The sequence below is a fragment of the Lissotriton helveticus genome, chromosome 5_1 (genome assembly GCF_964261635.1).
Source record: "Lissotriton helveticus chromosome 5_1, aLisHel1.1, whole genome shotgun sequence".
NCBI classification, from domain to species: Eukaryota; Metazoa; Chordata; class Amphibia; order Caudata; family Salamandridae; genus Lissotriton; species Lissotriton helveticus.
In genome coordinates this window covers 85,492,714-85,508,116 of record NC_136065.1, presented here as the reverse complement: position 1 = coordinate 85,508,116, position 15,403 = coordinate 85,492,714, and the positions used below count along the sequence as shown (strand labels likewise).

At 55.8% G+C, this 15,403-nt stretch overlaps 1 protein-coding gene across 1 annotated transcript in view; it reads left to right on the top strand.

Moving 5' to 3' along the window:
- The first annotated feature begins 7,346 nt into the window (after positions 1-7,346).
- Positions 7,347-15,403, top strand: part of LOC144754178 (E3 ubiquitin-protein ligase TRIM39-like) — a 260,303-nt gene continuing 252,246 nt past the window's right edge. The window contains exon 1 of the mRNA XM_078641760.1: positions 7,347-7,798. Coding sequence (XP_078497886.1) covers positions 7,382-7,798 — 417 coding nt within the window. The 5' untranslated portion in view covers positions 7,347-7,381. The remainder of the gene's footprint in view (positions 7,799-15,403) is intronic.

The following is a 15,403-nucleotide window of genomic DNA, read 5'->3' as shown; positions in this document are numbered from 1 at the left end:
CCAACGCTCTCCACCAGGCCCCTGACCCTGCACCCACCCACCCAATGGAGGTTAAAGACAGTCATTTTATGCGTATCTGTGCTCCCAGAGAGAACACTGGGATACCGCCACAGATTTATTCACGGCGCACCAGGGTGCCGCGGCACACAGTTTGGGAACCACAGATGTATGACATAGATATTAAGAGTGTACTCCTGACAGGTCCTGAGCATGGGTAGAGGAGGGGAGAAGATGGAGCTTGAGGTCAGAGCTACCCACTTTGGAACTGAGGAATCAGGTTTGATTCTGGTTTTGGCTCAAAATCCTGTGATCCTGGGCAAATCACTTAATCTCTCTGTATCTAAAAAAGGAACATGTCCTTATGAAATGTCATTGGTGCTCATGTAAAGCACTCCAATATGTTTGGGTTGGGTTTGCTCTACATAAAAATTGAGGGGGAAAAAATGAAAAAATTAGTTTCATTTACTCTTTCAATGCTATTTGCATCTAAATAACCGAAGGTGCTCGTGACTCCACAAGGAGCATGACCCCCTCCTATGCTGCAATACCTTCCTTTGTGCCACTGACCATCATCTCTTTCACAGCTCATCAGCAGCTGAAAGAGTTGATTGCCTTTTTAAATGGTTGCGCTATTTGTGCACCCCCCTGCACTTTCCCCAGTTAACTCTCCCCTCCAGATGCCTCTCCTCTCTGCCCCTGCGTTGTGTCCTGCCTTTCCTCTATGCCCCTGCGTTGTCACCTGCCTCTCCTCTCCGTCCCTGCGTTGTGTCCTGCCTCACCTCTCCCCCCTTGCGTTGTGTCCTGCCTCTCCTCTCTGCCCCTGCGTTGTCCTGCCTCTCCTCTCTGCCCCTGCGTTGTCCTGCCTATCCTCTCTGCCCCTGCGTTGTGTCCTGCCTTTCCTCTATGCCCCTGCGTTGTCACCTGCCTCTCCTCTCCGTCCCTGCGTTGTGTCCTGCCTCACCTCTCCCCCCTTGCGTTGTGTCCTGCCTCTCCTCTCTGCCCCTGCGTTGTCCTGCCTCTCCTTTCTGCCCCTGCGTTGTCCTGCATCTCCTCTCTGCCCCTGCGTTGTGTCCTGCCTTTCCTCTCTGCCCCTGCATTGTCTTGCCTCTCCTGTCTGCCCCTGCGTTGTGTCTTGCCTCTTCTGTCTGCCCCTGTGTTGTGTCTTGCCTCTCCTGTCTGCCCCTGCGTTATCCTGCCTCTCCACTCTGCCTCTGCATTGTGTCCTGCCTCTCCTCTCTGCCCCTGCGTTGTCCTGCATCTCCTCTCTGCCCCTGCGTTGTCCTGCATCTCCTCTCTGCCCCTGCGTTGTGTCCTGCCTCTCCTCTCTGCCCCTGCGTTGTGTCCTGCCTCTCCTCTCTGCCCCTGCGTTGTGTTCTGCCTCATCTCTTCCCCCCTTGCGTTGTGTCCTGCCTCCCCTCTCTGCCCCTGCGTTGTCTTGCCTATCCTCTCTGCCCCTGCATTGTCTTGCCTATCCTCTCTGCCCCTGCGTTGTCCTGCCTCTCCTCTCTGCCCCTGCGTTGTCTTGCCTATCCTCTCTGCCCCTGCGTTGTCTTGCCTATCCTCTCTGCCCCTGCGTTGTCCTGCCTCTCCTCTCTGCCCCTGCGTTGTCTTGCCTCTCCTCTCTGCCCTGCGTTGTGTCCTGCCTCTCCTCTCTGCCCCTGCGTTGTCCTGCATCTCCTCTCTGCCCCTGCGTTGTGTCCTGCCTCTCCTCTCTGCCCCTGCGTTGTCCTGCATCTCCTCTCTGCCACTGCGTTGTGTCTTGCCTCTCCTCTCTGCCCCTGCGTTGTCCTGCCTCTCCTCTCTGCACCAGCGTTGTCCTGCCTCTCCTCTCTGCCCCTGCGTTGTGTCCTGCATCTCCTCTCTGCCCCTGCGTTGTGTCCTGCCTCTCCTCTCTGCCCCTGCGTTGTGTCCTGCCTCTCCTCTCTGCCCCTGCGTTGTGTCCTGCCTCATCTCTCCCCCCTTGCGTTGTGTCCTGCCTCTCCTCTCTGCCCCAGCGTTGTCCTGCCTCTCCTCTCTGCACCTGCGTTGTTCTGCCTCTCCTCTCTGCCCCTGCATTGTCCTGAATCTCCTCTCTGCCCCTGCGTTGTGTCCTGCCTCTCCTCTCTGCCCCTGCATTGTCCTGCATCTCCTCTCTGCCCCTGCGTTGTGTCCTGCCTCTCCTCTCTGCCCCTGCATTGTCCTGAATCTCCGCTCTGCCCCTGCGTTGTGTCCTGCCTCTCCTCTCTGCCCCTGCGTTGTCTTGCCTCTCCTCTCTGCACCTGCGTTGTCCTGCCTCTCCTCTCTGCCCCTGCGTTGTGTCCTGCCTCTCCTCTCTGCCCCTGCGTTGTCTTGCCTATCCTCTCTGCCCCTGCGTTGTCCTGCCTCTCCTCTCTGCCCCTGCGTTGTCTTGCCTATCCTCTCTGCCCCTGCGTTGTCCTGCCTCTCCTCTCTGCCCCTGCGTTGTGTCCTGCCTCTCCTCTCTGCCCCTGCGTTGTGTCCTGCCTCTCCTCTCTGCCCCTGCGTTGTGTCCTGCCTCTCCTCTCTGCCCCTGCGTTGTGTCCTGCCTCTCCTCTCTGCCCCTGCGTTGCGTACTGCCTCTCCTCTCTGCCCCTGCGTTGTGTCTTGCCTCTCCTCTCTGCCCCTGCGTTGTCCTGCCTCTCCTCTCTGCCCCTGCATTGTCCTGCATCTCCTCTCTGCCCCTGCGTTGTGTCCTGCCTCTCCTCTCTGCCCCTGCGTTGTGTCCTGCCTCTCCTCTCTGCCCCTGCGTTGTGTCCTGCCTCTCCTCTCTGCCCCTGCGTTGTGTCTTGCCTCTCCTCTCTGCCCCTGCGTTGTGTCTTGCCTCTCCTCTCTGCCCCTGCGTTGTCTTGCCTCTCCTCTCTGCCCCTGCGTTGTCTTGCCTCTCCTCTCTGCCCCTGCGTTGTCTTGCCTATCCTCTCTGCCCCTGCGTTGTCCTGCCTCTCCTCTCTGCCCCTGCGTTGTCTTGCCTATCCTCTCTGCCCCTGCGTTGTCCTGCCTCTCCTCTCTGCCCCTGCGTTGTCTTGCCTATCCTCTCTGCCCCTGCGTTGTCCTGCCTCTCCTCTCTGCCCCTGCGTTGTCTTGCCTCTCCTCTCTGCCCCTGCGTTGTCCTGCCTCTCCTCTCTGCCCCTGCGTTGTTTTGCCTATCCTCTCTGCCCCTGCGTTGTCCTGCCTCTCCTCTCTGCCCCTGCGTTGTCTTGCCTATCCTCTCTGCCCCTGCGTTGTCCTGCCTCTCCTCTCTGCCCCTGCGTTGTCTTGCCTATCCTCTCTGCCCCTGCGTTGTCCTGCCTCTCCTCTCTGCCCCTGCGTTGTCTTGCCTATCCTCTCTGCCCCTGCGTTGTCCTGCCTCTCCTCTCTGCCCCTGCATTGTCCTGCCTCTCCTCTCTGCCCCTGCGTTGTCTTGCCTCTCCTCTCTGCCCCTGCGTTGTGTCCTGCCTCTCCTCTCTGCCCCTGCGTTGTCCTGCCTATCCTCTCTGCCCCTGCGTTGTCTTGCCTCTCCTCTCTGCCCCTGCGTTGTCTTGCCTATCCTCTCTGCCCCTGCGTTGTCCTGCCTCTCCTCTCTGCCCCTGCGTTGTCTTGCCTATCCTCTCTGCCCCTGCGTTGTCCTGCCTCTCCTCTCTGCCCCTGCGTTGTCTTGCCTATCCTCTCTGCCCCTGCGTTGTCCTGCCTCTCCTCTCTGTCCCTGCGTTGTCTTGCCTATCCTCTCTGCCCCTGCGTTGTCCTGCCTCTCCTCTCTGCCCCTGCGTTGTCCTGCCTATCCTCTCTGCCCCTGCGTTGTCCTGCCTCTCCTCTCTGCCCCTGCGTTGTCTTGCCTATCCTCTCTGCCCCTGCGTTGTCCTGCCTCTCCTCTCTGCCCCTGCGTTGTCTTGCCTCTCCTCTCTGCCCCTGCGTTGTCCTGCCTCTCCTCTCTGCCCCTGCGTTGTCTTGCCTCTCCTCTCTGCCCCTGCGTTGTCTTGCCTCTCCTCTCTGCCCCTGCGTTGTCCTGCCTATCCTCTCTGCCCCTGCGTTGTCCTGCCTCTCCTCTCTGCCCCTGCGTTGTCCTGCCTATCCTCTCTGCCCCTGCGTTGTCCTGCCTCTCCTCTCTGCCCCTGCGTTGTCCTGCCTATCCTCTCTGCCCCTGCGTTGTCCTGCCTCTCCTCTCTGCCCCTGCGTTGTCTTGCCTCTCCTCTCTGCCCCTGCGTTGGCTTGCCTCTCCTCTCTGCCCCTGCGTTGGCTTGCCTATCCTCTCTGCCCCTGCGTTGTCTTGCCTATCCTCTCTGCCCCTGCGTTGTCCTGCCTCTCCTCTCTGCCCCTGCGTTGTCCTGCCTCTCCTCTCTGCCACTGCGTTGTCCTGCCTCTCCTCTCTGCCCCTGCGTTGTCCTGCCTCTCCTCTCTGCCCCTGCGTTGTCCTGCCTCTCCTCTCTGCCCCTGCGTTGTGTCCTGCCTCTCCTCTCTGCCCCTGCGTTGTCCTGCCTCTCCTCTCTGCCACTGCGTTGTCCTGCCTCTCCTCTCTGCCCCTGCGTTGTCCTGCCTCTCCTCTCTGCCCCTGCGTTGTCCTGCCTCTCCTCTCTGCCCCTGCGTTGTGTCCTGCCTCTCCTCTCTGCCCCTGCGTTGTGTCCTGCCTCTCCTCTCTGCCCCTGCGTTGTGTCCTGCCTCTCCTCTCTGCCCCTGCGTTGTGTCCTGCCTCTCCTCTCTGCCCCTGCGTTGCGTACTGCCTCTCCTCTCTGCCCCTGCGTTGTGTCTTGCCTCTCCTCTCTGCCCCTGCGTTGTCCTGCCTCTCCTCTCTGCCCCTGCATTGTCCTGCATCTCCTCTCTGCCCCTGCGTTGTGTCCTGCCTCTCCTCTCTGCCCCTGCGTTGTGTCCTGCCTCTCCTCTCTGCCCCTGCGTTGTGTCCTGCCTCTCCTCTCTGCCCCTGCGTTGTGTCTTGCCTCTCCTCTCTGCCCCTGCGTTGTGTCTTGCCTCTCCTCTCTGCCCCTGCGTTGTCTTGCCTCTCCTCTCTGCCCCTGCGTTGTCTTGCCTCTCCTCTCTGCCCCTGCGTTGTCTTGCCTATCCTCTCTGCCCCTGCGTTGTCCTGCCTCTCCTCTCTGCCCCTGCGTTGTCTTGCCTATCCTCTCTGCCCCTGCGTTGTCCTGCCTCTCCTCTCTGCCCCTGCGTTGTCTTGCCTATCCTCTCTGCCCCTGCGTTGTCCTGCCTCTCCTCTCTGCCCCTGCGTTGTCTTGCCTCTCCTCTCTGCCCCTGCGTTGTCCTGCCTCTCCTCTCTGCCCCTGCGTTGTTTTGCCTATCCTCTCTGCCCCTGCGTTGTCCTGCCTCTCCTCTCTGCCCCTGCGTTGTCTTGCCTATCCTCTCTGCCCCTGCGTTGTCCTGCCTCTCCTCTCTGCCCCTGCGTTGTCTTGCCTATCCTCTCTGCCCCTGCGTTGTCCTGCCTCTCCTCTCTGCCCCTGCGTTGTCTTGCCTATCCTCTCTGCCCCTGCGTTGTCCTGCCTCTCCTCTCTGCCCCTGCATTGTCCTGCCTCTCCTCTCTGCCCCTGCGTTGTCTTGCCTCTCCTCTCTGCCCCTGCGTTGTGTCCTGCCTCTCCTCTCTGCCCCTGCGTTGTCCTGCCTATCCTCTCTGCCCCTGCGTTGTCTTGCCTCTCCTCTCTGCCCCTGCGTTGTCTTGCCTATCCTCTCTGCCCCTGCGTTGTCCTGCCTCTCCTCTCTGCCCCTGCGTTGTCTTGCCTATCCTCTCTGCCCCTGCGTTGTCCTGCCTCTCCTCTCTGCCCCTGCGTTGTCTTGCCTATCCTCTCTGCCCCTGCGTTGTCCTGCCTCTCCTCTCTGTCCCTGCGTTGTCTTGCCTATCCTCTCTGCCCCTGCGTTGTCCTGCCTCTCCTCTCTGCCCCTGCGTTGTCCTGCCTATCCTCTCTGCCCCTGCGTTGTCCTGCCTCTCCTCTCTGCCCCTGCGTTGTCTTGCCTATCCTCTCTGCCCCTGCGTTGTCCTGCCTCTCCTCTCTGCCCCTGCGTTGTCTTGCCTCTCCTCTCTGCCCCTGCGTTGTCCTGCCTCTCCTCTCTGCCCCTGCGTTGTCTTGCCTCTCCTCTCTGCCCCTGCGTTGTCTTGCCTCTCCTCTCTGCCCCTGCGTTGTCCTGCCTATCCTCTCTGCCCCTGCGTTGTCCTGCCTCTCCTCTCTGCCCCTGCGTTGTCCTGCCTATCCTCTCTGCCCCTGCGTTGTCCTGCCTCTCCTCTCTGCCCCTGCGTTGTCCTGCCTATCCTCTCTGCCCCTGCGTTGTCCTGCCTCTCCTCTCTGCCCCTGCGTTGTCTTGCCTCTCCTCTCTGCCCCTGCGTTGGCTTGCCTCTCCTCTCTGCCCCTGCGTTGGCTTGCCTATCCTCTCTGCCCCTGCGTTGTCTTGCCTATCCTCTCTGCCCCTGCGTTGTCCTGCCTCTCCTCTCTGCCCCTGCGTTGTCCTGCCTCTCCTCTCTGCCCCTGCGTTGTCCTGCCTCTCCTCTCTGCCCCTGCGTTGTGTCCTGCCTCTCCTCTCTGCCCCTGCGTTGTCCTGCCTCTCCTCTCTGCCACTGCGTTGTCCTGCCTCTCCTCTCTGCCCCTGCGTTGTCCTGCCTCTCCTCTCTGCCCCTGCGTTGTGTCCTGCCTCTCCTCTCTGCCCCTGCGTTGTCCTGCCTCTCCTCTCTGCCCCTGCGTTGTCCTGCCTCTCCTCTCTGCCCCTGCGTTGTCTTGCCTCTCCTCTCTGCCTCTGCGTTGTGTCCTGCCTCTCCTCTCTGCACCTGCGTTGTCCTGTCCACGTCTCTCCCACTCAAAGCCCCAGGGCTCCTGCAGCCCTCCCCACCCCCTCCTCCCCTCACAGGATGCAGAAACAGCCCCTCTCTTCTCTGGTACAACTCCCAGGAGAAAGAGGGCCTGTGCCCGACGCCTGGGCTTAAATAACCCACCGTATCTCCCAGCCAGACTCCAAAGATGAAATGTATGACTTAGCAGACCCCACACTGGGGTCTACTGGTCCAGCGCCATCCCTGCCTCCATTCTCTATCACTACCCCCCTCCCCTAGGGAAGGGGGGGCTGAACCAAGCCTTGAAGCATAGTGCGGCAGGTGCAGCCCGCGCTGCTGAAGAGGCCGGTTTCCACCTCCTCAGCAGCGGCGCTGCCTTTGCTGTTCTGCCCTCCTGGCTTCCAAGTGCCCGTGGGAGTAGTGGGCACGTTCACGCATGCGCAAGGAGAGGGTCCACAACCAGATAGGGGAGCGCGAATATACAGGCAGAAGCTGCATGTATCCGCACCCCTCTGACGTAGGGGGTGTACAAAACGACGGGGGTGGAAATTTAGTTAGAACACCGGCGCAGCCAGTGAGGGACAGACGCACAGACACACCCACTGCACACAGAGAGAAACTGAAACTTACCTTCACTCCCTGCGTTTCTGAATCATGGCGGCAGCAGCTCAGCTCGGGAACCTCCAGGAAGAGGCCACTTGTTCCATTTGTTTGGAATATTTTACTGATCCAGTGATTCTTATTGATTGTGGACACAACTTCTGCCGCTCCTGCATCACCCAGAGCTGGGAGGGAAGAGATGGAAACTTCCCCTGTCCACAGTGCAGGGAAATATCATCTGGGAAAAACCTCCGACCCAACAGACAACTGGGGAACATGGTGGAAATGTTAAAACAGCTTCATCTGCCCCCTGTGAGGCCCCCGGAGGAGAATCTGTGTGAGAAACATGATGAGAAGCTGAGGCTGTTCTGTGCAGAGGATCAGAGGATGATATGCTGGGTCTGCCGGGAGTCCAAGGAGCATAAAACTCACTCAGCAAGTCCTATAGAGGAGGCTGCAGAGGATCACAAGGTACGTCTGTGGGTGTTCAGGGATCAGAGTCATTTGTTGAGCCTGCAAGGGGCAGTAAAAGAGCACACGCTGTGTGTGAGAGTGTCCAGAGATCACAAGTCATCCTTAGTATAGGGTCACCAGACAGCTCCGTGTTAGCGGGACACCCCTTTTTCATTCCTGGATTTTGCTTTTTACATATCATTTTCATCTGGTGTGTTGAAGCAATGTGGTCAAGCAAAATTAACCAAGACTACAACTCCCAGAATGCACTGATAGGCTAAATCAAACGCCCTGTTATGGAAAAAGTTGAGTCCCGGTGCCATGGACTCATCTGGTCACCCTCCGTGTGGATGCCATTGAGGAGGCTGCAGAAGAGAACTGGGTACGTCTGTGGGTGTTCAGGGAATCAAAAGGCACCCTAGAGTCCATACAGGAGGCTGCAGAGGAGCACAAGGTATGTGTGTGGGTGTTCGAGGATCACAATTGAATTCACTCGTTAAGTTTTTAGGAAGATACAAAGTATGTTTTTGCAGTGTTAAGGGGTCAACATTCACCCTGTGGGTACCATAGATGGTGATGGCCAAGATCACACAGTATGTGTGTAGGTAGTGAGGAGTCACAAGTATAGACACTCTGTGAGTCTCCCTGAGGATTACACAATATATTTGTTGGCTTCAGGGACCAGAGGTTGTGCACTATGAGCCCCATAGAAGAGGCTGCAGAAGAGCACAAGATGTGTCGGTGGGTATTCAGAGATCACAATGAACCCTCTGGATCCCCCACAGAAGGCTGCCCTGAAGCACAAGATATGATAGTGGGGGGGAGAGACATACATAGGAAGCTGCGAAAGAGCACAAAGTGTGTCTGTCAGAGCGCTGAGATCACAGGCCGTATACACTTTGAGCTACAGAGGCGGCTGCAGAGGATCAGAGGCGTGTGTGTGGGTATTTTGGGATCTCACGCTGTAATGAAAGGATTCAGTTTGGCGGTGCAGTGTGTCGTGCATGGGCTCACACAGTCATCGGTGTCAGAAGACGCAATGCAGGGTGTAGCACATGGGCACACATGGTCCTGGCACACAGCAGAAGAGGTGCATTAATGCAGAGTGTACACATGGGCACACATGGTCATGGCACACAGCAGAAGAGGCGCATTAATGCAGGGTGTAGCACATGGGCACACATGGTCATGGCACACAGCAGAAGAGGCGCATTAATGCAGAGTGTACACATGGGCACACATGGTCATGGCACATAGCAGAAGAGGTCCATTAATGCAGGGTGTAGCACATGGGTACACATGGTCATCTGACAAAGCAGGAGAGGTGGAGCAATGCAGGGTGTGACATGTGGTCATATGGTCATGGCACTCAGCATTCAAGGTGCAATAATACGGATGCAGCAAGTAGGCTCGGATGGTCATCAGATGCTGCAGAAGGTGAAGAAGAAGAGCTGCAGCAATGCATTCTGAAGTGCCCAGGCTCACCAGGGCATCGGTGCAGATGACTCCCCAGCAGTGCAGGGTTCATCAGACACAAGGAGAGGTGCAGGTCCAGGTGCTAGACTTACATCATCATTGGGCACAGAGTGAAGATCTCCTGTATCTCAGGCTGCTTGAAGCTTGCTTGCTTTGGAGACCCCTCACAGGATGAATGACCGTCGGGCTGGGCTGTGATCACAGGCTCCTGGTCTGGGGGAGCTCAGAGTCTTCGACCTCCCCACCTCAAGGTGCTGAGCACTGACCTGGATGAATGACCGTCGGGCTGGGCTGTGATCACAGGCTCCTGGTCTGGGGGAGCTCAGAGTCTTCGACCTCCCCACCTCAAGGTGCTGAGCACTGACCTGGATGAATGACCGTCGGGCTGGGCTGTGATCACAGGCTTCTGGTCAGGGGGAGCTCAGAGTCTTCGACCTCCCCACCTCAAGGTGCTGAGCACTGAACTGGGCTCTGGGTGATCAAGACAAGCCCCCCCCTGCCTCCCCCTCTCCCCCCGACCCTCCCCCACAGGCAGTCCACCTCCTGGGTCCTGCCTCAGCAGCAACAGAGGTCCTTCCTCGGTACTGGGGGTCCCGGTGTCTAGCGCCTCCTGTAGAAGGGAGACGGCCATCATTCCCGTCTCTGGTATTCAGCGTTCTCTTCAGTAGAGATCCTTCCTCTGTCCCGGGGTCCAGCGCCTCCTGTAGAAGGGAGACGGCCATCATTCCCGTCTCTGATCTTCAGCGTTCTCTTCAGTAGAGGTCCTTCCTCGGTCCTGGGGTCTAGCGCCTCCTGTAGAAGGGAGGCGGCCATCATTCCTGTCTCTGATCTTCAGCGTTCTCTTCAGTAGAGGTCGTTCCTCGGCCCTAGGGTCTAGCGCCTCCTCTAGAAGGGAGACGGCCATCATTCCAATCTCTGGTCTTCAGCGTTCTCTTCAGTAGAGGTCCTTCCTCGGTCCTGGGGGTCTAGCGCCTCCTATAGAAGGGAGACAGCCATCATTCCTGTCTCTGGTCTTCAGCGTTCTCTTCAGTAGAGGTCCTTCCTTGGTCCTAGGGGTCTAGCGCCTCCTGTAGAAGGGAGACGCCATCATTCCCATCTCTGGTCTTCAGCGTTCTCTGCGGTAGAGGTCCTTCCTCCGTCCTGGAGTCTAGCGCCTCCTGTAGAAGGGAGACGCCATCATACCAGTCTCTGGTCTAAAGCGTTCCCCTCAGTAGAGGTCCTTTCTCGGTCCTGGGATCCAGCGCCTCCTGTAGAAGGGAGACGCCATCATTCCCGTCTCTGGTCTTCAGCGTTCCCTTCAGTAGAGGTCCTTTCTCGGTCCTGGGATCCAGCGCCTCCTTTTGAAGGGAGACGGCCATCATTCCCGTCTCTGGTTTTTCCCGATCTCTTCAACAGAGGTCCGTCCTCTGTTCTGGGGGTCTAGCGCCTCATGTAGAAGGAAGACGGCCATCATTCCCGTCTCTGATCTTCAGCGTTCTCTTCAGTAGAGGTCCTTCCTCGGTCCTGGGGTCTAGCGCCTCCTGTAGAAGGGAGACGCCATCATTCCCGTCTCTGGTGTTCAGCGTTCTCTTCAGTACAGGTCCTTCCTCGGTCCTGGGGTCCAGCGCCTCCTGTAGAAGGGAGACGACCATCATTTCCGTCTCTGGTCTTCAGCGTTCTCTTCAGTACAGGTCCTTCCTCTGTCCTGGGGCTCCAGCGCCTCCTGTAGAAGGGAGACGGCCATCATTCCCGAGTCTGGTCTTCAGCGTTCTCTTCAGTAGAGGTCCTCCCTTGGTCCTTGGGGTCTAGCGCCTCCTGTAGAAGGGTGACGACCATCATTCCCGTCTCTGGTCTTCGGCGTTTTCTTCAGTGCTGTGAAGAGCTCCATAAAGTTAAAAGGGGACGTTTATATCCTGTTCTAGGATTGTTCACTTCAATCTAACTGTCCAATAAGATTTACAGTCAGCCCCAGACTTTTGGAAGGAGCCTGTGAACTTGAGAGTGAACCACACACAGTCTCTCCTTCCATCAGGATAGATATTCAACCCAGATGGTTGTATGTGGCCCTAAAAGAATTATAATTGAGGGTAGGGTAGGGGTTGTTGTGAGGAGCAGGGAATGGTGGGGCGGCTACAAAGAGAAGGGGGACTTTAGGCACTGACTATAACTAAGAATCCGATTCACTCTACTACAGAAAGCGTTTCACTCACACCGTGGCCCCCCAATACTGCACACGTGAGCCTCACCTCACATGTTCACAAGCACTTCATCCTTTAGACCTGGGCCTGAAGGTACCTGAGCCTGACAGCGCTGTGAGCCCATGTGATTGGTAAAACAGTGCCACACAAATCTGTGTCCCAACATGTTTCCTGCACATACAGTGGGATGGAGCCCGTATATGACAAACTACACAGATTTAGAAGGTAGTGTCAGTAGGCGCTCTCCACTCTGAGTTTGAGGAAACATCTACCCACTTTGATATATGCAGCGGCCACCATTAGTAGTGTCATGGCTGGTCATGGGAGGGGGTTTCACTCGGGTTAAAAGCAGGACCTCTGTGGGTGGACTTCACTCTCGCACTTTGCTGGAGAGCAACACGCCAGATGTAAAACTCTTGTCAGGGGGCTCATGGTACGAGTCTCCTGCACAAGAATATATCCCTGGCCAGACAGAAGCAGTTTGTCACATGGACGCGGTTCCAAGACCTTTGACCCTACTGTTCACAGTCTCTATCTGACTGCTGCCATCCTGCCTCATCGAAATGGTGTCTCTAGTTGGCAGTGGTATGCACCCTGTCCAAGTAGGAACCCTCACTATAGTCAAGGAAAATAAGTTACACACTAGGAATACCTCTGTTCCCCCCCTGGCATCTTGGTACCAAGCAGTTAGGCTTGTCCTGAGAGGAAATGTGTAAAGAATTTGTATGCACACACAGTAACACAATACAAAACACCATAAAAGGACCCACACCAGTTTAGAAAAATAGCCAATATTTATCTGATTAAAACAAGACCAAAACAACAAAAATCCTACATACACAAGTCAAGATATGAGTTTTCAAAGATTAAATCAAGTAGCAGTACTTAAAAAAAATCAAAGGTTGCGCTTGACAAGGACAAAGTACCTTAGATGCGTTAGAAATCAAAGATGATGCATGGTGCAGGAGAGGTGAGGCGTTGAAAAGGCAGGTGATGCGTCGGTTCCTTAGTGCTATTCGGGTCGTTGGCACCATGACTCTCAGGGACAGTGAGTTCCACAGAGGAGTTGACGCATCACTGTAGACATGAGTTGGTTCCTTAAGGCGGTGCAAACTCATTGAGCTGTCCACATCCAGAGGTAATGCGTGGTGCAGGGGAGGTGATGTCGTTTCTGAGCTTGATACCTTGGGTCTTTACTGCGGTGCTCGGTCAGTGAAGAAATCGGTGCTCAGGGACGATGTATCGGTGATGCGTCAAAAGTCAATTTGTGCTGCGTCGATTCTACAGTACAATTGGGGGTGGGGTCGCACACTACTCACACCAGCGGGATCGCCCCTAAGGACTGTGGTAAGTGTAGTTCGTGTTCCGCGATGCATCTTCTTTCGATTCTCTGCTATCTTCGCCATCCCTGGACACGTGTTTCGGGGTATTTACCCCTCATCAGCAGGGATTAGGCCGTGTTCTGGGGTTGCTGGTGGCTGCCAAATATTGCCAGGTTTAGTACCACTCAGGCGCGCAGGTGCGGGGTCCCAGGCTCGTCAGCCAATTGCTCGAGGGAGCTTTAACATTACAAATGGGGGTGGGGTCGCATACTACTCACACACCAGCGGGATCGTCCCTAAGGACTGTGGTAAGTGTAGTTCGTGTTCCGCGATGCATCTTCTTTCGATTCTCTGCTATCCACTCCGGTGCGCAGGTGCGGGGTCCCAGGCTCCCGCTGGTGTGTGAGTAGTGTGCGACCCCACCCCCAATTGTAATGTTAAAGCTCCCTCGAGCAGTTGGCTGACGAGCCTGGGACCCCGCACCTGCGCGCCTGAGTGGTACTAAACCTGGCAATATTTGGCAGCCACCGGCATCCCCAGAACACGGCCTAATCCCTGCTGATGAGGGGTAAATACACCGAAACACGTGTCCAGGGATGGCGAAGATAGCGAAGATAGCAGAGAATCGAAAGAAGATGCATCGCGGAACACAAACTACACTTACCACAGTCCTTAGGGGCGATCCCGCTGGTGTGAGTAGTGTGCGACCCCACCCCCATTTGTAATGTTAAAGCTCCCTCGAGCAGTTGGCTGACGAGCCTGGGACCCCGCACCTGCGCGCCTGAGTGGTACTAAACCTGGCAATATTTGGCAGCCACCGGCAACCCCAGAACACGGCCTAATCCCTGCTGATGAGGGGTGAATACCCCGAAACACGTGTCCAGGGATGGCGAAGATAGCAGAGAATCGAAAGAAGATGCATCGCGGAACACGAACTACACTTACCACAGTCCTTAGGGGCGATCCCGCTGGTGTGTGAGTAGTGTGTAACCCCACCCCCATTTGTCGATTCTACAGTGTCGAAGCAGGTGCTGTGTCTGAGTTGGAGCGGTGCGTCGTGGACTTCATTGATGCTTTGCTCGAGACTCATGCAGCTGTGGTTTTTCAGAGGCGCTATAACAAAAATGTAGGGCCTGCGTTATAGTAAAAAATTTATTAACCGTACCATTACTTAAATTCTTAGCAGAATAAAACACTTGGACAACACCCTTCTGCCCTCCCCATGAAGCTTCTCAGCACTCAAGGTCAACATGCGCTGTGCCTACATGTGCCCTAATTACTACTTGGTGTCCTTCTAAGACTAGACGTCTGATTATTAAATGAGCGATCAGCTCCTTTATAATACTAGTTTGCTCCAATTTTGCATAGTCTTATTAAAAGTTCAATAGTTATATGGGATCCGTCGGGGTCGTTGCCTGAATTGAGTCGGTTAACTTTGATGGGAGTACTTGGTGTGCTTCATACTGGGCCCCGCAACTGCCTTTCTGCTCCGATTGTGCATGTAAGGAAGCCCCTGGATGAAGTGACATCCGTCGGAGCTTGGGGGCCGGGTGATTTAGTTGATGAATGATGTCGACGCTAGTTTCTGCTACCCGTTGCTGGATGTCAAGTGCGATTTTAATTTGATGGATAAACCTGCGTGCTCTGACAAGTGAGCAGGTAGTAGTTTCTGAAAAGCACCAATCCAAAGCGTCCCTGCAGGTTCTAAAGCCCTTGAGCCAGATGTATCAAAGGGGTTTACCCATTCTGTGTCTATGGGAAAATGTGTTCGTACATGTGGCTCCTTATACCTTAGGATGGGGTGTAGCAAGCGATGATGATCTCTGGCCAGAATGGGCAGCAGCATAAGAGATGTAGCCAGGATTCTCTACGGTAGTTGCATAGCCGGCAAGAGACAGTGTTGTCATTTCGAGCCCATGTTGGGTTGAAGTCCAAGATCTTAAGGGCAATGAGGCATAGAAACAGGATTTTCCTTCTGGCTTGGGCTGAGAGTGGGTCTCGCAGGTAAGGTTAAGCTTTCCCAGAGATGTATGAACTGTCAAGTGCCAGTGTATGGAAGTTGTACTGGAGTGAAGCGTGATCCAGTTCAAACGAGATGGACTGGACCTGGTGCTTCATTACATTAGCCCAAGCGGTGTGTGAGATTTCATGTAGGGGCATGCTTTCTGCCTCTATTTTCAATGATCCTACAGCGTGGTCCAGCTTAAAGTACCATGGAGATCACGCTGCCCTGAAAATGTTTTTCAGGAAATGTTTGAAGGTGGTATCGGGGGCTTTAAGCACTCTGATATAATATTTTATTAGGTCCTCCTGCAATGCCAGATCCGTTCAGTTTAGTCCTAATTCCAGCTTTAGCCTGGTATTCCTGGCATGTCCCGCACCTGCAGCACAATCTTGTAGGCTTTTGTCTGGACTGCGGTGATGGATTTCTCAAAGGCGCCTGGGAAGGCTAGGTGTCCATAATTGATCGCTGGCATTCGTTTTTCCCTGAGTACTGTCAACATGGGCTCTACGGATGGGCTTGCTTGGCGATGGCTTAAGCGTTTAAGTGAGATAATTATTCTGTTGATTTTCGGGATTAACTCCTTTATCTGTTTGCCTGCTGTAGCCCTGTCTGTTAGCAATACCCCCAAATAATTATAGGATGT